General features: G+C 36.5%; 1 protein-coding gene across 3 annotated transcripts in view; it reads right to left on the bottom strand.

Moving 5' to 3' along the window:
- Positions 1–20,627, bottom strand: part of SCAI (suppressor of cancer cell invasion) — a 130,725-nt gene that overhangs the window by 10,623 nt on the left and 99,475 nt on the right. For 2 of the 3 annotated variants that reach the window (XM_057724314.1, XM_057724315.1), the window contains 3 exons: positions 10,170–10,242; positions 7,137–7,310; positions 6,834–6,934 (listed from right to left, as the gene is read on the bottom strand). In XM_057724314.1, coding sequence (XP_057580297.1) covers positions 6,834–6,934; positions 7,137–7,310; positions 10,170–10,242 — 348 coding nt within the window. Of the gene's footprint in view, positions 1–6,833; positions 6,935–7,136; positions 7,311–9,296; positions 9,441–10,169; positions 10,243–20,627 lie in introns of those variants that run through there. The other variant, XR_009051533.1, reaches the window with a different exon arrangement.

Genomic DNA, 20,627 nt, shown 5'->3' with positions numbered 1-20,627 from the left:
AACATACAAAGATTTAGAAATATGAGACCCCTACCAAGTAGAAAAAACAATAAAACAAATCTATAAATGATAGAGAACATAGTATTAGCAGGTAAAGACTTTAGCTATTATTATTCATTCAGGAACACAAAAGGAAACATAAATATGATGACAAGAAAAATGGAACATGTTATAAGAATCAAAAAGAACTTCTAGAGATGAGAAAATTGTAACCCCTGAAACGAAAAACTAAATGGATATAGGATTAAGAGCATATTAGACAATGTAGAAGAAAACATCAATAAAGTTGAAGCCAGCAGCAGAAACTGAAACACAGAGAGAACACAGACATTTTTAAAAATGAAGTACATCTAAATAAACTTGCTTTCACTTAAAAAAAAAATGAAGAGCAAATCAGTGACCTGTAGGACAATATTAGGTCGTTTAACATATATGTAACTGATGTTTCAGAAAGAGAGAAAGGGAGGAGTGAAGAAAAAATGTTTGAAGAAATAATGCCCGAAAATGTTCCAAAATATCTTCAATATCTTGATATTTAGATAGCTCCAAGAGGCTCAATAAACCCCAAGCAGGAAGAAAGCAACAAGGAAAAGCATATCAAGGTAGTATATCATAATCACACTGTAGGAAACCAATATAAAGAGAAAATCTTAAAAATAGCCAGAGGAAAATACACATTACACAATGCAATAATAGAATAATTATTCAGAAAAATCAGTGAGGCCATAAAGAAGGTGAACAACATTGTAAATCTATGTGATCTAACAGACATTTATAGACCTCTTCATCCACAGTAGCGGCACATGTGTTCATTTCAAGTGTCCCCAGAACGTTTACCATTATAGATCCCATTCTAGACAATAAAGCAAGTCTCAAAAAATTAAAAGGACTCAAAGCATACAAAGCATATTATTTGACTGCAAGGGAATTAAATTAGAAATCAGTAAGATATCTTGAAAATTCCAAAATTTTAGACACTAAGTAACATAGTTCTAAATGACCCATGGATCACCAAAAAACAGAGTAAAATAAAGACCATTTCAGGTAAACAGGTAATGAGAGAATTAATCACCACCAGATCTGCACTATAAGAAGTGATAGAAGAAATTCTGTGGTAAGAAAAATGATACTAGCTGGAAAACTAAATCTAAAGAAAGAAATTAAGAGTGCCAGAAATAATAAATACATAAAAGCTTTTTCCTCCTCATTAAAATTGTTTTAGGGACTTCCCTGGCAGTCCAGGGGTTAAGACGCCACGCTTCCACTGCAGGGGTGCAGGTTCGATCCCTGGTAGGAAACTAAGATCCCACGTGCCTCGCGGTGCAGCAAAAAAATATAAATAAACAAATAAAAAATAAAAAGATAATTGACTGTTTAATGCTAGATAACCACAAAGTAACAAGTAGTATATATCATATGTGAAAGTCAAATGACAATAATATTAGAGATTGAGAGGGAGAAAGTGGAAGACTGTAAGATAATTACATTAAATGTGAAGTGATATTAAAAATGCAAAACAAGAGATACAGCATAAATCAGTAGTGTTATTAAAATAAAATTCTAAAACAAAACAAAACCTCAATTAAGTCAAATGAAAATGAAGGCAGGAGAGAGAAAAAAAGTACAAACCACAGCCAGGACAAATAGAAAACAAATAATAGCATATTTAAATCAAACTATATTAAAAATTATATTTAATTTAAATGTAATTTAAAACTAAAAATGATAAGTAAAAGGTAGAGATGGTCAAACTAGATAAACAAACAAACAAACAAACAAAAAAACCAGGACCTAACTAACATTGTTGAAAAACGTTCACTTTAAATATTAAGACAGACATAGGTTAAAAGTAAAAGAATAAAACAAGATTTGCCATACAAACACAAACCAGAAGAACACAAGTATAGTTATATGAATACTGCACAAACTAGACTGCAGACAGAGGAATACTACCACACATAAAGACAGTGCCTAATGATGACTGGGTATTTTCAACAAGAAGACATAACTCTAAGTATATACAAACGCAAAAACAGCTTCAAAATGAAAAAAACAGCACTAAAATGAGAAACCAACCAATCCACAATTATAGTGAGAGGTTTAGATACTTCTCTGTCAGGGATAGAAAAAGCAGACAGGAAAAAAAAAATAAGCAGACAGAAAACCAGTAAGAATATAGAAAACTTGAACACTATTTAAAATAGTTGAACATCAAATTGAAGTGACATTTATATATCACTCCATCTAATAACAGCAGAATACATAGTCTTTTCAAGTGCAGAAAGAACCTTCACCAAGATAATTCATATGCTGGGTCATAAAACAATTATCAATAAAGTTAAAAGTACTGAAATCAAAGAACTAAATCATATATCTAAAGCAGTTAAGCATAAAGGGTAGGTGCTTGTCCTAGAAGAGAAAAAAGGTTTTCAATCTAAGTTCTAAAACATAGAAATTAAAAGAGCAAATTAAAATCAAAGTAATTAAAAAGAAGAAAAACCATATGAATGGAAAAAAATTAAGTAGAAAAGAGACAAACAGTAGTAAAAAAAAAAATCAATGAGAGCAAAAGCTGTTTATTTGGAAAGATCATTAAAATGAACAAACCTTCAGCTAGACTGGAAAAAAAAAGACAGGAAACATTACCAATATGAGTCATGAAAGATCACTAGAGAGTCTATAGAGACTAAAAGGATAATAGAATATTATCAACAATCTTTTGGCAATAAATTAGACAAATGACTTGCAAGACACAAGTGATTAAAATTGACTAAGAAAAAAACCAAAAACATGAATAGCCTTTGAAATTGAAGTCATAATTTAAAACACCCCCAAAAGGAAAACTCCAGGTCCAGATGGTTTCACTGATGAATTCTACCAATCATTCAAGGAAGAAATAATGCCAGTCATAAAGAAACTCTTCAAGAAACAGAAGACAGTGAAACACATCCCAACTCAATTTATGAAGTCAGCACTACCCTGATAACAAAACCACATGAAGACATCACAAGAAAAGAACATTAAATACCATAATCATTCATAAAAACAGGTACAAAAATCCATAATGAAATATTAGCAAATTGAATACAGCAATGCAAAAGGATAATATATGACCACAAAATGTGTTTAGCCCAGATATACAAGGTTGACTTACTATTAGAAAATCCATCAATGCTATTCACCATGTTAACAGAATTAATATATATCAGATCAATCAATGCAGAAAAAAGTATCTGACAATCTTTCATACCCATTCCTGATAAAAACTCTGCAACAGGAATAGAAAGGAGCTCAGTCAACATGAAAAAGGGTATCTATGAAAAACTGACAATTAACACAATAATTTATAGTAAATGATTAATTTTCCCCTTAAAACCAGGAATAAGGCAAGAATATTCATTCTCATTAATTCTGTTCACCATTTTGCCGTAAGACCTAGCCCTGAATAAAGCACACACATACACAAAATAAAAGGCATACAGATTGGAAGGGAAGAAATAAAACTGCTTTTGTCTGAAGATGACAAGATCAGGCTTCCTTGGTGGCATGGTGGTTAAGAATCTGCCTGCTGATACAGGGAACACAGGTTCGATCTCTGCACCAGGAAGATCCCACATGCCGCGGAGCAACTAAGCCCATGTGCCACAACTACTGAGCCCATGTGCCGCAACTACTGAAGCCTGCATGCCTAGAGCCTGTGCTCCATCACAAGAGAGGCCGCTGCAATGAGAAGCCCACCCACTGCAATGAAGAGTAGCCCCTGCTCACCACAACTAGAGAAAGCCCATGCACAGCAATGAAGACCCAATGCAGCCAAAAATAAACAATAAATAAATAAATAAAATAATGAAGATGACAAGATCATGTACATAGAAAACCTTAAGGAATACATTAAAAAAAGGTAAAGTGAATACTTCAATTTAGTAAGATTGCAGGATACAGGTTAATTCAGAAAACATAATTTCCAAATAATTGGCAAATGAAATAAAAAATACAATTCTATTTACAAATCATCCCAAAACTTGAAATACTTCGGAATAAATTTAATAAGACACATGTAAGACCTGTATGATGAGAACCACAAAATATTGCTGACAGAAACTAAAGAAGACCTAAATATATGGGGAGATATACCATATTAGTTGATTGGAAGGCTCGATAGTATTAAAATGCAACTCTCCAGAGACTGATTACATAGATTAAATGCAATCTCAATCAAAATGTACAGTTGATGCTAAAATTCACATAAATATGCAAAGGATCCAGAACTAGTAAAACACTTAAAACATTTTGGTGGGAGTGGGTGGGATTCACACTACAAGGATTTCAAGACTTATTCCAAAGGTAGAATTTCCAAGGCAGTAGTATTTGGAGAAGAATTCTATCAGTCAATGGAACAGAGTTTAGAGTCTAGAAATACATATATATGGTTAAGTGATTTCTAAAAAATAACAAAAGTAACTCACTGAAAAAAGGATAATAGTTTCAACAAGGCATACTAGAACAATTTCATATCCACATTGAAAGAAATTTAACCCTTTACTTCACACTGTAAACAAAAATTAACTCACATCATAGAACTAAATGTAAAAGCTAAGGCTATAAAACTCCTAGAAGAAAACATGGGAGAAAATGTTTGTGACTTTGGGATAGGCAGAGATTTCTTAGATAAAACACACCATAAAAGAAAAAAAAAACTGATTAGCTCAAACTTCATCAAAATTTTAAAACTTTGTCTTCAAAAGCCACAGTTAAGAAAATGAAAAGGCAAGCCACAGAATGGGATAAAATATAGCTAATAAGCACATGAAAAGATGTCCAATATCCTCATTCATCAGTGAAATGCAAACTGAAACTACGAGATACCACTATAAATCCGCCTGGTTAAAATTTAAGACTGACAAAACCATGTGTTGGCAGGTATGTAGAGCAACTTTCACATGCAGTTGCTGGGAAGAGAAAAAGGGTACAACTACTTTGAGAAAAAGTCTGGCAGTTTCTTATAAAACTAAAGCCATATCTACTCTATGACCAAGAAAATTCAAAACTTAAGTCTTTGGAAAAGAATTATATAGGAATGTTCAAAGTCACTTCATCTATAATAGTCAAAAGTTTAAAACTGCCCAAGTGTTCATCAAAAAGAGAAGGCCTAAATAAACTGTGATATGTTCAGAAAATGGAACTACTCAAAAGGAATGAGTTACTTCTGCATGAAACAACACAGATGAATCTTAAGAATATGCTTGATCAAAGAAGGTTTACACTGTGTAATTCAAGTTCATGAATAGGTGACACTAATCTGTAGTGAAAATAATAAAAAGAGCATTGCCTCTGGGATAATGGGTAGTGCACTGATTGGAAAAGGGTGCGGATAAAATTTTCTGGAATGATGCTATGTTGTATAACTTGACTGAGATTTGAGTTACAAAGGTGTATGTATTTGTCAAAACTCATCTAATTGTACATTTTAGTTCTGTGCATTTCACTGTATGTAAACTTTACATTTAAAAAAAGGAGTAAGTAAATAAATAAATAAATATGAATTCCAGTTATTTATTTATATGCATAATGAAGTGTTGAGGGGTGAAGTCTACAATTTACTTCAAAATGCATCAAAAACTGAGATGAACTGATGAATGAGAAAAAGAGATGGATAAATGCAAGAAAGCAAATATACCAAATGTCAACTGCAGAATCCAGCTAGTGTGTATATGGGGATTCAATGCACAACTTTCACATTTTAAAATTATAATCATAAAATGGAAAAAAATAACATCGTATTTTAAAACTAAAAATTGCAAAAGACTTTTAAAAATATTTAAGCATATTTGAAAAAGAACCAAACGTTACTTATAAGAAGTGAAAAATATAATGGCTAAATTTTTTAAAACCTCACTGAAGAGTGTTACATAGTTACACGAATACACAGAGCAAAACAGACCAAAGACTTGAACACACTCTTCATAAAGAAGAACACAGAATAACACATATGAAAAGCTGTTCCACCTCAACAGTAATCCCAGAAATGACATCTGAAACCACGAGCTGCTATTACACCCACCAGATTCACATGAAACATAAAGCATGACAGCAACAAGTGTTGGTAAGGTTTACAGCAAAAGCAGCTCTTACACACGGCTAGTGCAAGTGTAAACTGGTACAACCAGGGCTTTAATTAGCAAGACTGAATACGTCTATGTTGTGTGACCCTTTATCCAACACTAGGTATGTTCCCCAAAGAAAATCTTACATACGTGTACCAGGAAACTGATGGGAGATTTCTCAGTGGCATCGTTTGTAATAATAACAAACCGGAAACAACCCAAATGGCCATTTTTGGTAGATACTGAGCAATTTGCGATGTACAGTCAAACAATGGAATCCTATACAGCAGTGAAAACGGATGAATAAAAGCTAAATCAGTCAACATGGCTCAATCTCAGGATGTAATAGTGAGTAAAAAAGGCAAGATGTAGAAGAATATATACGATACAGATCCATGAGTACGTTGTGTAGGAACACAAAGATGTGACAAAACTATAAAGAACAGCAAATGACAACTATAAAATTCAGGGTTTTAGTTTCATTTGAGAGGGAGAAAGGATCAAGGACCCACAGAGGGGCCCCAAAGGTAATGAAAACTTTCTGCTTCTTAAACTGGGTGGTAGATACTCAGATGTGCCTTATATTGTTCATCTTTATACCTTACGTATAAATGTGTGAATATTATTTCGGATCTATTCAAAGTTCATTTAGTACAGGTAAAATATAATACATGATTCTTAAATACCTAAAATGGCAAAATTTGATCTTTAATGATATTCTTTGCCTACCCGAAAAATCTTGTGCATCCTCATGGTGGCTGAACAGAAGATAAACCTTGTGAGAAGCAAGCGAAGAAATTCATCTCCAAAGAACTGGAGAAATGCCTGATCTGCAAAGAGGAGAAAAGTGACAGTAAAAGGATACTTAGGTGGAAAGTACATTTCAAAAGGGAAGAAACGTTCAGGAAAACCTTCTCAACTTTCCTGCCTTCAACAAATACCTTTACAAATTCAAACAATTTAAACAATTTTAAACACTTTTAAACCATTATAGTACATTCTGTTAAGTGTGCAGTTAGAGTAGTAGGGTACCTATTGAACGTGAATGGGTCAGTAGCTGGGCAATATCGCGGTTGATTTTTCGAAGATATTCTTGACACTTTTCCCATAGGCCTCTACGCATGCTTGACAATCCAGAGACAAATAGGAAGGCCATTAGAGGATTGTTCAAAAAGAGAGTGAAGAGGCTACCTCGTTGAGATTGATCTGTAATAACAAACATGTTTTATATATATAGACAACAGTTCTGCAAAAGAGAGGCATTTGAGGAATACTTTAATATACCAACAATGTATAAAATCAAAGCGGTATCTTTAAACCATAATTCAACAAAGTAGATTTGGCTTGGAACTACAAAAACATAACCCAGGTATGTTGCTTTCTGCTGAACAAACTTAAGATAGAGCCTCGTAAACTTAAGAGAAATGGAAAATGAACATATTCCTTTGCTTTTTCCCCTCCAATTAACAACTTCCATGCAAATACGGCAAGTGCTGAGTCATGGGTGGCTCCTGATGGAACCCTCTGAGGAGCACTAAAACTGCCAGCCTCTTTCACTCTCCTTTGTCAGTGGCTCTTTCTCTTCCTATCCCTTAAATATCAGTATTTTCTTTCTACACATTGTTGATCTCACCTATGCACATAATTTTGGGTATCATTTATATGCCTACTAATTCCCTGCAGCCTAATTGAGCTCCTTAGATCCGGAACAGCTCTGTCCTACAGCAGCCAACAGACACTTCGAAGGTGACCGGTCCAAACTGAGACACACTGTAAAGTGTAAAATATACACGGGATTTCAAAGCCTTAATACAAAAAGATGTATCATCAACATCCATTTCACCTGTTTGTTTCTACCTTCAAAAAAATGTGGCTACTAGAAAACTTAAAATCACACATGTGACTACAGGACAGAGTAGCTCCAGTCTACTATATTCAACCTAACTCTCAAAGGTAACCTCAGACTCAACGTGTCAAAACCTGGAAGCAGATCCTTTCCCTTTTTGTTCTCTCACAAATCTGCTTCTTATCCAGGGACCATCATTTCTACCAGCACCTCAGCCAGAAACCTGGAATTCCATCCCTGCCTCCTTCCTCTCCCTGATTCCCTCATCCAGTCCGTCACCAAGTCCTATTGGTTCTCTAGGATTATTATCTTTTGGAGCCAGCTAACCAGCCATTGTCCTCACTTCAGCCACCAGCATCTTCCCATTTCCATCAAAGCTCCTCTCCAATTCATTCTTCACATGCTCACATGCTATCTCTTATTCAACCATTTCCCACCCCCATCTAATTCTATGAATCTTTCAACTCCACTTTAGACATCATTTCATCCACTTTCTTAACCCTCAAGGGCTGGTTAGGAATTCATCTTACATGTGCTTCCTCCTATGAAGCACTAAGAGCACCTACAGTAACTGCCTGTTAGGTTGTCTAACTTCTACCTAGCACAGTAACTGATAAATAAATGTTGAATAAATGCCTGTTGAAGGAATGAAGTAACTCTTGGTTAAAGAGAGAACTGTAGACTCCAGATACCAGAGGTGCAGGAACCTAATCTGACGTTCCACACACTTAGGTTTCTGCCAGGTTTGTGTCCAGATGGGGCACATTTAAGGGATTAAAGGTCTAAGCTTTATAGCACAAAAGGTAGGATACTGCACTAAGAAATGTCAAGGACTTATATTATAATTAAACACATTAAGAACAATGACAGCACATATTGAATACTTTACTGTGTACCCAGAATTATTTAATGAGGTCATTACTATTATTATCTCCATTTAATAGGAAAGAAACTAAGGCACACAATGTCTAAGTAACTTCCCAAGGTCACGTAGCTAGTAAGTGGCTGAACTGGGATTCAAATACAATCAGTTTGCCTCCAGAGTCTGTGTTTTTACCCTCTACACAATAAAACCTTTCAGATTAACTAATCATGGTGTTAATCGATTAGTTCATGCAATTTAAAATAAAGCCGCATCTTGATAGGAAAAATCGATAGCAAAAAGTACTCGCAATTGGAAGGGGTTACGTTTCTCCAGAAATGATAAGAAATAGGCTAACAAAGTCCTTAAAGCAGGAGAATTTTACCGTTGTTTGAAGGTAAGTTCTATCCCTTGGTAATTTGCCTTTTAGATACATGAACTTAATGTTTCTACCTGTGTTTCCCTGTTAAATAGCAGAACTTACCTTAAAACAACGGTGAAAAGTATCCAGCTTCTCTCGGGCATTCAAATGCTGACCATCACTTCCTGTGTCAAACTATGTCAGCAGACAGGACTTCTGGCTGGGAAGTAGCAGTAAAATGCCATCTCCCACAGAGGGACACCAGCACTATTCACAGTCAGGGAGATAGTGAAACAGTGACAAGTACGGCTAAAACAGGATTAAGGCTTGTTCAGTATTTTACCTAGCTTAATGACTGGGAGTTAGAATTAGATTTTATATGTTGCTTACTGAGGACAAATTATTAAAGACAAAAAAGTTTTTCATTTCTCAGCCAGCTGAGAAATGGCAAACCACTGCCCTACCTCTCTGGCACACTGAGAAGAGGTTCTTTTATTTGAAAAATACAACAGTGTAAAAATGTGAATAAAAGAAACCCTGTAAATTGTGCCCGTTAGGTTATCCTAATGCTTAGGCATAGATTGAGAAGTGATCTAGACCAGAAATCTTGTGGTCTTAAAAGATACTTAAAATATGTAGCCAGAGACAGAGGAAATCATGCTATGTGGACGATGATAAGCACACCTGCAGAACACATTTTAAAATTCACAAATCACAAGTTCCCCAAAAGCAAGGGACCAAAACCACTCTTTTCTCCAGGATGATTTATCATTTCTTTTAGAATAATCTCAAGGCCTAACAGTAGCCCATTAAAGAAGTCTGGTTGTTGGCAAGACTTCTGGGTTTATTTCAGATTGACACTTGCCTCATTAAACACTATAAATCCACAACTGACCACTACAAGTCGGGGAGACAAAGATCAGATCGGTATTATTCAAAACGGAGACATAAATTTATTTGCAACCTATGGATATAACAGGAAATGACAGAACATACCTTGTAAAGCTTTTGGATATGCTGTAGGAGAAAGCAAGCAGACTAGTGGCTGTCCAAATAAGTTTGTGAAATTCTGTAATATATAAGAATTTAAAACTTTCATTAAAGATTTGACCAATGACAGTTCCTCAGTAATTTTCCAAAGCGTATCATTACTGTACAGATTGGATCCTTTTATTCATAACCAGATACAGAAACATCAGTAACAGCTGAAGAGACTGTCATTCAAGTTTAACATGCATAACAGGCTTTCTTAAAATGGTGAAGTTTACTAAGTGAGCTACTGATTTTTAAAGTAAAATGATGGCACACACACGATAACAGTGTTACAGGGAGAGGTCATCTGGCTGTTTATCAAGGGGTCACTCCATTGGGCAACATACACTAGTATTTACGATGGAAAATTTGCCAAGATCTAGGATCTGGCTCTCAGCCTCACAGGTTCTAAAACCTGACTTACTGGTATGTGAGGACTGAATTCATCTCTCATTATGAAGCATATTAATTGCTCACACAGAATGATGTATAAAACCAGAACACCAACGTGTTAACTTACAGTGAGAATTACACTGACACTCACTGCTCTTTGCATGATTAAGAATATCCTTTCCCTAAAGGCAGATCTACATGGGAAGTAAAATCATAAACTGTTTGTTAAAACAACAAGAAAGATAAAACTCCTAGTAGTAAACTTAGTAAGAAGTGAAAAAAACAAAAATAATTAAGAAATACTCCTGATTGATAAAAATGAAGACTTGAACAAAGGGAAAGATACATTGTGTTCTCAGAGGGGAATGCATTCTAAAGATGTCATTACATTAATTTATTAAAATTTAAACCAACCTCAACAATGGCCACAGATTCTTTTCCCCTGCAACTGAAAGTCTAAAGTGCATACAGATAAGACACATTAGCTAGGAAAACTCTGAGAAAGAAGAGCAAAGAGGGGGAACTAGACTTAGACATCAAAATGCACTTCAAAGTCTCAGTCATTAAAAATATGTGCCACAGCATAAGAGGAGGCAGAAAACCAATGGAAGAAAATGAGGAGTCCAGAATTAGACCCCAAAATAGAAAGGGCTTAAAGATATATGATAAAAATGATGGTTGGAATTGGTAGGAAAAACTGATAGCTACCTAAAAAAAGAGGTGGCTTCATACTTCATACCAAAGCTCAGGATGGGGACTTCCCCGGTGGTGCAGTGGTTAAGAATCTGCCTCCCAATGCAGGGACACAGGTTCAATCCCTGGTCCGGGAAGATCCCACATGCCATGGAGCAACTAAGCCCGTGTGCCATAACTACTGAGCCTCTGAGCCATAACTATGGAGCCAAAGTGCCACAACTACTGAAGCCCGCACACATAGAGCCCATGCTCCGCAACAAGAGAAGCCACCATGATGAGAAGCTCGCGCACCTCAATGAAGAGTAGCCCCCGCTTGCCACAACTAGAGAAAGCCCGTGTGCAGCAACAAAGACCCAACACAGCCAATAAATAAAATAAATTAAAAAAAAAAACAACAACTCAGGATGAATTCCAACTATATCCAGTTTAAGTGTAAAAAATTAAACAAGAACAGTGCTGAAAGAAAATATAAGAAAATAAGGGTAATTTTTGTAATCTAGAAGACCTTCCTAACTATTGTAATTAAGATTATAAACCTAGTTACAAAAATCAAAGGCTTGTGCACTGTAAAATACAGCATAAACTAAATCAAAAGCCAGATGATGAAATGAGGAAAATATCTGCAACTCACATTACAAAGGATTAATCTCCTTAATTAGAAAGAGCTTTTCCAAATCCATAAGAAAAAGACCACTGTCCTAATAGAAAAATGGGTGAAAGATAACAGGGCATACAATAGTGACTGATTTTCATATATGTAATTTTCATGCATTATTTAGATAAACTCTTTTGGTAGAGTCTACTCTATCAGTAGTTCTCTTTACTAGTATCTTATTTAAAAATTTCTGATCTATAATTATAAACTAATCTGGGGTAGAGTTTTTTCATATGTGCTATTTTTGTCTTGAAATAGTGTCATTATCATAATGATTCCCATCATTTACTGAGTACTAACGACTTTCTAGGAACTATTTTAGGATTCTTAGCTCCTAACCTATAAATCTTAATAATCCTATAAAATTAGTACAGAGAAGGAAAAACAGGCTCCGAAAAGACCAAGGACATGCTCAAGGTCATATAAATGTCTTGTGGCCTGTTACAGAATGAATTGGATATTTCTGATATTTTTCATTGTTCTGGAATTGTGCAGATTATAAAAGTTTAAAAGAACTTATTGGTGAACTCAAAAGGGCTAGAGCCTTTTTTATGGAGAAAAAGGAGATAACTTTGATCACTTTCCTCATATTTCATACCCTGTGATTGGGCTTTTCAGATTTCCCTTCCTGTAGCCATTGGATTTTTTTCTCCCAGGAAATTATCTATTTAACTGAGGCTTTAAAATATCTTACCACTTTAAAATAGTACATAGTGTCTTTTTAAAAGATCTCTTTTCTTCAACAGATTCTCAGTGAACCTATGAACTAGACATTGTTCTAGGCGTTAGGGGTACTGTAGTAAGGGAAAAAAAAAACAGATTAAAAAAAAACGAAACCTGTCTTCCTGGAGCTGACATTTAGATTTAGATGGGGGTGGAGGTGGCAGGTAGAGACCCACAGTAAACAAAATAAAGAAGTTATATAATATTACAGAAGTTGACAAGTGCTACATATGGAAAGACAGCACAGAGTACAGTTAGCAGCACAGCAAAGATTTATAATCAGATTGTATTTAAATCCCAAATCAGCTACCTTGTGCCTTGGTTTTATCAGTAAAATGGGGATAATAAAAGCCCCACATTGGGGGACTTCCTAGGTGGCGCAGTGGGTAAGAATCTGCCTGCCAATGCAGAGGACACGGGTTTGATCCCCGCCCCAGGAAGGTACCACATGCCGCAGAGCAACTAAGCCCGTGCGCCACAACTATTGAGCCCATGTTCCACAACTACTGAAGCCCACACGCCTAGAGCCCGTGCTCTGCAACGAGAGGCCACCGCAATGAGAAGCCCGCGCACGACAATGAAGAGTAGCCCCTGCTTGCTGTAACTAGAGAAAGCCAGTGTGCAGCAACGAAGACCCAACACAGCCAATAAAATAAACAAATAAATAAATGTATAAAAAATTAAAAAAATAAAAGTAACACATTGGGTTGTGAGGATTAAATGTGTTAATATTTGTAAAGTGCTTAGAATCGTGCATGGCATTGTATAGAAGCTAACTGTTATGACTAAAAGAAAAATAAAGTAAGAAAGGTAGTAAAGAGTGCTGGGGAGGCATATAATTTTAAATAGGGCAATTAGGGAAGACTATTAAAAGGCTTCAGTTGATTAAACACCTGGAAAACAATGTGGGTATCTTTGGAAGAGAATTCAAGGTCGGGGGAAGAGAACACAAAGATCCTAAGCAGGAGACTGACAGCTATGTTTGAGGAACACCAAGGTCACCGTGGCTTAAGAGAACTGAATGTTAGGGAGACCAGCAAGAGAAGATCAGAGGTGCACTTGAGGGTGGGGGAGGAGGAGTGTAAGAGCAGAAAACATGAAGCCTTAACTCTGAGTGAGATGAGGAGCCTTCGGAGATTTTGAGTAGACTAGTGACATAATCTGACTTAGAGGCACACCCTCTAGTGGAGCAAGGGCAGAAGGAGGAAGCCTAGTTAGGAAGCTACTGCAGTAATTCAGGGGAGAGATGACTGAGGCATGGGCCAGGATGATGGCAGTGGAGGTGGTAAGATTCTGGATATATCTATTATAACCAAGAAAATATTCTGAAATGGATGTGGGTGTGGGGGAAAGAAGAGTACAGAATGAAACTAAGGATTTGGGCTAAGGCAACTATAAAAGCACAATAGTCATTAACTGAGATGGGGAAAGCTAGACATAGAAGAGGTCTAGAAATTCTGTCCCGGGCATGTTAGCTTTGCAATCTCTATCAGAATCACCAATTAGAGATGTGGGGTAGATAGATTATATTTGAGTCTGGAGTAACTGAGAAAGGTCTGGGCTGAAGACACACATGTGGAAATTGTCAGCACAGAGATAGTAATTAAAGTCATGAAACTAAGTAAGGGCATCAAGAGGAGTCAGTTGTAGCCGGAAAAGAAGAGGAACAGGGATGGAATCCAGGGTCACTCCAGTGATAGGTCAGAGAGATGAGGAAAAACCAGTAGAGGAGACAGAAAATAAGCTGATGCCAGGCCTCCTTTGCCCTGAGGCAATGGAGTCACTTGAATTTAAGTTTTAAAGGCCGTATACAGAGAAGAGGACAGAAGTCAGAGCTCAGGGTCTGCCTAGGATGGGAGCCCAACAGAAAACCAGCCCTGCTAAACTGGAGTCCCAAAGGGCTACCCCCTTACTGTAAGGATGAACGAAAACCAAATTTCACACCTTCCTGCTCCCCCACGACCATGCCTCAGGGGACCACAAGGAAAATTTTCTTAGTGCTGAGTAGAGCAGAGACAGAGCAAACAAACAAAGGAACCAAACAGTCCTGAGGGCTGTAGCTATAAGCCAGTCCTCCTGCATATTTGTAGCCCAAATTCATACCACCTGGGTAATCCCAAACACATGGTCCCCAAACGGCAGTGCCTCCAGGTGTCTAGCAGAAGCAAATGCAGACCCTCTCTGGAAGAAAGTACCATTATTTTAGGGCTCAGTGAATTTCCCACAGATAACTTTAAAGATAACAAAAAATCTAATCAAAGATAACCAAGCATACAGGGATGCAAAAACAGCAAAGGGTGTCTTTAAGCAGCAAAAGCAGATTTCAGGTGTAAGAATTACCAGATAGATAATAAATAATATAATAAGTATGCTTAGGATTTACCTGGTGGCACAGTGGTTACAAATCCGCCTGCTAATGCAAGGGACATGGGTTCGAGCCCTGGTCTGGGAAGATCCTACATGCCGCAGAGCAAATAAGCCCGTGTGCCACAACTACTGAGCCTGCGCTCTAGAGCCCACAAGCCACAACTACTGAGCCCACACGCTGAAACTACTGACGCGCGCACACCTAGAGCCCGTGCTCCGCAACAAGAGAAGCCATGGCAATGAGAAGCCCGTGCACCACAACGAAGAGCAGCCCTTGCTCTCCACAACTACAGAAAACCTGTGCACAGCAACAAAGACCCAACGCAGCCAAAAATAAATAAATTTATTTTTTAAAAAGTATGCTTATTAAGTCTAAAGGAATAAAAAACAAATTTGACAACAGAAAATAGGGAACTATAAAAAGGGCAATGAATTATTTGAAAAAGAACCAAATAGAACTTCCTGAAATGAAAAATACCACAACTAATATAAAACTCAATAAATGGGCTTAATAGTGAGTTACTCACAGCTGAAGAAAGAATTTGTGAGCTGAAAGGCATGTCAGAAGAAATTATCCAAATCTCAGCCAGAGAAACAAAAAGATGGAAAATACAGAAGAGAGGTCAGGAGACGTGGAAGACACAGTGAGAACGATGTATATGAAATCAGAGTTCCAGAAAGAGATGAGAGAGGAGCTGGGGTACAGCCAAGATTTGAAGAGATAATGGCTTGGAATTTCCCAGCAATAATGAAAAACTCTATTAACCTACAAATTCAACAAGTCCAGCAACTCCCAATAGGTTAAATATAAAGAAACAAAACCTAGATAACTGCACAACGCCAAAAACAAAGAGACGGTCTTTCAAAGCAGCAAGAAGGAAATGGAGTAAGGCTGATTGTCAGAAGAGTTCTTAGGAAATCTTGTTATGAAGGTGAATGCCTTCATAGACCACAGCAATCTACAGCCATCAGTCAAACACTTTAGGACAGGCTGTTTAGGTAAATATGACTGTTTTGACAAATGCATAAGTCATGTTTACTGGCAGGGATCCAGCTCTGTCATAGATAATTAAATACTCAAAGGATTTTCCTCTTCTAAAGAAAAAAAAGCAGAACTGAAAGAAGTGTTGCCCAAAATGACAGGGTTTTTTTTTTGTTTTGTTTTTGTTGTTTTTTTAACCCCACTAGTACCACATTCCTATAGATAAGGCCTATTTCCCAATGGAAATTTGAGAGCCAAAATGTGGGCTATTCTTGTTATGTTATCAATCTTGGCATTTCAATCCCTTTCCTCTGAAATGAGGCTCAGACTAGCATAAAAAGCTCCTCTTTTTCTAAATGTAGAAACACTTGAGCTTTTGAAATGAGAAAGACTGCTGGAATCAATGAGGCAAAATACTTAACCTCCATGGGCGGTTTCCTCAACTATAAAACAAGGATAATGGTGACTATCTTCATTTACTCATTCAACATGTATTTATTAAGAATCCTTTAAGTATGAGGCACTGGGTCCATAAAGACACATGTATATGCAAATATTAACATACACAGAGACTTCAGGGAAAACACAGCATAATGCTGATAAACCTTTACATTCTGGGCGCAAGAGTTGAGGCCGCTCCAGTGAATACGACTAGACCACGAAGACCTAAAGATTACCCAACTAAACAGCCCAGCTAGATCATCATGCTGAGCAGCTCACTGTGACGAGCCCTACCCACAAGCTCAGAGACTCCATCCATTTTGCTAGCTTCCACTCTTAAATCTGAGCAGACAGGCAGAAATTATGAGACGCTGAGGAAGGTCTCTAAAATGAAATATGCGGGAAAAACACCAGAAACAGATCATCATGGAGGAAAGCAATACCATGCAGGGAGAATTTTTTAAATGATCTTCCCTCAAAGGGAAGAGAAGATATTTCAACCAGGATAAAAACTAGTTACATATGTGTATGTATATATGTTTTACATATACACACATACATCTTTATCTTTATGAAAGAAACATCTAGAGAACAAATGAAAAGTTCAATAAAAGGGTTAGATGATAAATGCAAGGAAATTTCCTAAAGAGCAAAAAGACTGGAAGATTGAAAATAACGGGCAAAAAAAAATCACAGGACTAGACTAGAAGGTCCAATAAATGAATGATAAAAATTCTCAAAAGAAAGAACGGAGAAAATGGAGGGGAGGAAATCACTGAAACAACTCAAGAAAACGGGCAGAGTTTCCAGATTGAAAGGACTCACTAAGTACATGGCAAGTACCATGGTTAAAAGTAAACCCAAACCAGGGCACTCTGTTAAGAAGCTGAAAAACACTGGCGACAAAGAGAAGATCCTATACGTTTCCAGGGACTGAAAGCAGGTCATATGAAAGAATTCAGATTTAGAATGCTTTGTACTTCTTAAGAAATACTACAAATATAGAAGCTAGAAAGCAATGCAACAATGCCTTCCAAATTCTGAAGGGAAATGATTTCTAATTGATACCAAAACCACCATTTAAGTGTGAGGGTAAATCAAAGACATTTGCAGAAGTGCAAGACCTCAAATATTTTACCTAATAGTCACCCTTCCTCAGAAAGCTCCATTTTGCTGGAGATGCTGCACCAAGATGAGAGAATAAACCAAAGTGAGAGAATAAATGAGTGTCCAAGAGGAAGACATAGGATTCAGGAAACAGGGATTCCAATACAGGAGATGAAGAATTCCCAGAATAATAATGAAAAGAGCTTCTGGGATGAGAGCTGTGCAGTAAGTACATGGAGAGGGCACCGGTCCAGAGGCTCTGGGAGATAATTTATCCCAAAGATAAAATTAAGAGAATGATTCATCTGAACAACCTGAAAGAAGATTAAGCAATTGGTGAGGAGCTTGGGGTTGAATCTGTGATAAGTTCAGAAAAAACACATAGAGCAAAGGTACCATTATTTGCTCCAGGAAAAGTAGAAAGTTGCATAGGAAAGAAAAAGTTTACTATGTGGCTTAGACGTTAAAAACATTGTATAGTCATAATAATATAAACACTAAATATTCGGTAAAATCAAAATCATGATATAAGTCTAATGTGTGGATAAAAGTTTATAAAAGGTATGAATATGAAATGGGGATAGGAAGAGGAAAGAGAGCTAAATTTCTCTTCCACAATGGGATATCAATATATAATGCCTAAAACTGAAGAATTAAGAAGTATCAGTACCAGCATGTGATTTAGAAAAATGATGGTTAGATACCAAAATAATCAACTAAAACAGATGTAAATGGTAGCCTCTGGGAAGAGGCAAACAAGGGTGGGGCAGGAGAGCAGGAGACTACTGTTTTGAGTAACTGCTGGGGGAACTTGTTGGCTGAGTAGATCTCACAAGGGAATTATGCTAATACCTGAGACCCACCCCACGTCAAGCAAATCAGAATCACAGGAGTTGGTGCGCAGGTACAGGTAATTTTGAAGAGGGTTCTAAATGTTTCTAATGCACAGAAAGAGTTGAGAACTACGGCTTTCAACTATATGCATGAGTTACTTTCATAAAAACTAAAAAGTAATATTGAAATGAAGAAATACACATGAAGTGTTTGTATTTACATGAAGAAACATTTAGAAAACACATATATGTTCATAAAACATTCATATGGATGAAATGGGCATAACAAAGTATGTACTGAAGAAATAATATACATCACCCAGTTCTCCTTTTTCATTAGAAATTTGTAAAATTATAGTTTAAGACTTTTTACATGCTTTGTGGGAAAAGTAAACATCAGACACTCTCATATGTTAACACAGAGAACTGCACACTTGATTCAAAGGCATTAAATAGTTTTTTAAGACCAAATTGGTCTATGTCTTCTCTGATTTGCCTACTGCATATGGGCTCCCCATTTCATTTCTAAAGATCAGTATGTTCTTGACAATTTAATTTTTCAGAGGAGTGATACTGTATGTGCCATCAACACCAACAAACACAAAAATCTTCCTATTATTCCTCTCTTACCATGGGTGTCAGAATATTGAAATCTAGAATTAAATCATGATACACAGTTCCAATTATGCACAGTGGTGTTTTTTAAAAATCATCATTCAATACTCAACCTACATTCAAATAACACTCTGGAAATAGCAGGTACCTAATATGAATGATATTCTTGAGATTATAAAAGATGGTATCAAATAATGTGCAATTAAACTGAGAGAAATTAACAGATTGTTAAAATACTTTAAATGCACACTAGCTCATAGTAAGCAATACACTTGATCTGGTGCATCAGCACATTCTGTTACATCATTAAACTGTAGCAAATGATTCCTTTTCATTGACAAAGGCACAGAATGCTTTTTTTTTAATTCTGTGAAGACACAAAATGCCTGGAATCTTCTGGTTTTTTATGTTTAAATGGGGTAGCCAATAAGCCTTTCCATTCAGCAGTCTCCCACCCTCTCAAAAAGATTAAAAAAGACAACAACACACACAATTTAAGAAAGTATTGGGTTGGCCAAAAGGTTTGTTTGGTTTTTTCTGTAAGATGGCTCTAGTATCACTCAAGTTGTCTTTAATGCCATTCAAAACAATTTTGTTAGACTGTATATGACAGCTGTCATATCAGTGTGCATTTTAAAAAAAGACATCAAAATTGATGAATTTTTCTGTAGCCATTTTCATACTGAAGATGAAAGAAAAAAAGCAACATTTTCAGCATATTATGCTTTATTATTTCAAGAAAGGTAAAAATGCAACTGAAATGCAAAAAAAGATTTGTGCAGCGTATGGAGAAGGTGTTGACTGACTATGTCAAAAGTGGTTTGCTAAGTTTCGTGTTGTAGATTTCTCGCTGGATGATGCTCCACAGTCAGGTAGACCAGTGAAGTTGATAGCGATCAAATCAAGATATTAATTGAGAACAATCAATGTTATACCACGCGTGAGAGAGCCGACATACTCAGAATACCCACATCAAGCGCTGAAAGTCATTCGCACCAGCTTGGTCATGTTCATCACTTTGATGTTTGGGTTTCACATAAATTAAGCGAAAACAACCTTCTTGACCTTATTTCCACACATGATTCTCTACTTAAACGTAATGAAAACGTTCGGTTTTTAAAACAAATTGTGACGGGTGATGAAAAGCGAATATTGTACAATAATGTAGAACAGAAGAGATCGTGGTGTAGCAAAATGAACCACCACCAACCACACCAAAGGCCGGTCTTCATCCAAAGAAGATGATGTTGTGTATATGGTGGCACTGGAAGGGAGTCCCCTATTATGAGCTCGTTCCAGAAAACCAAATGGTTAATTCCAACAAGTACTGCTCCCAATTAGATCAACTGAAAGCAGCACTCGACAAAAAGCATCCAGAATTAATCAACAGAAAACACAAAACCTTCCATCAGGATAACATAAGACCGCATGTTTCTTTGATGACCAGGCAAGAACTGTTACGGCTTGGCTGGGAAGTTCTGATTCATTCTCTGTATTCACCAGACATTGCATCTTTGGATTTCCACTTATTTCTGTCTTTACAAAATTCTCCTAACAGAAAAAATTTCAATTCCTTGTAAGACTGTAAAAGGCACCTGGAACAGTTCTTT

Source organism: Hippopotamus amphibius, chromosome 2, assembly GCF_030028045.1.
Source record: "Hippopotamus amphibius kiboko isolate mHipAmp2 chromosome 2, mHipAmp2.hap2, whole genome shotgun sequence".
In the NCBI taxonomy this organism is placed as follows: Eukaryota; Metazoa; Chordata; class Mammalia; order Artiodactyla; family Hippopotamidae; genus Hippopotamus; species Hippopotamus amphibius.
The sequence above is the reverse complement of the archived record's forward strand: the minus strand, read 5'-3'. Positions and strand labels throughout refer to the sequence as shown.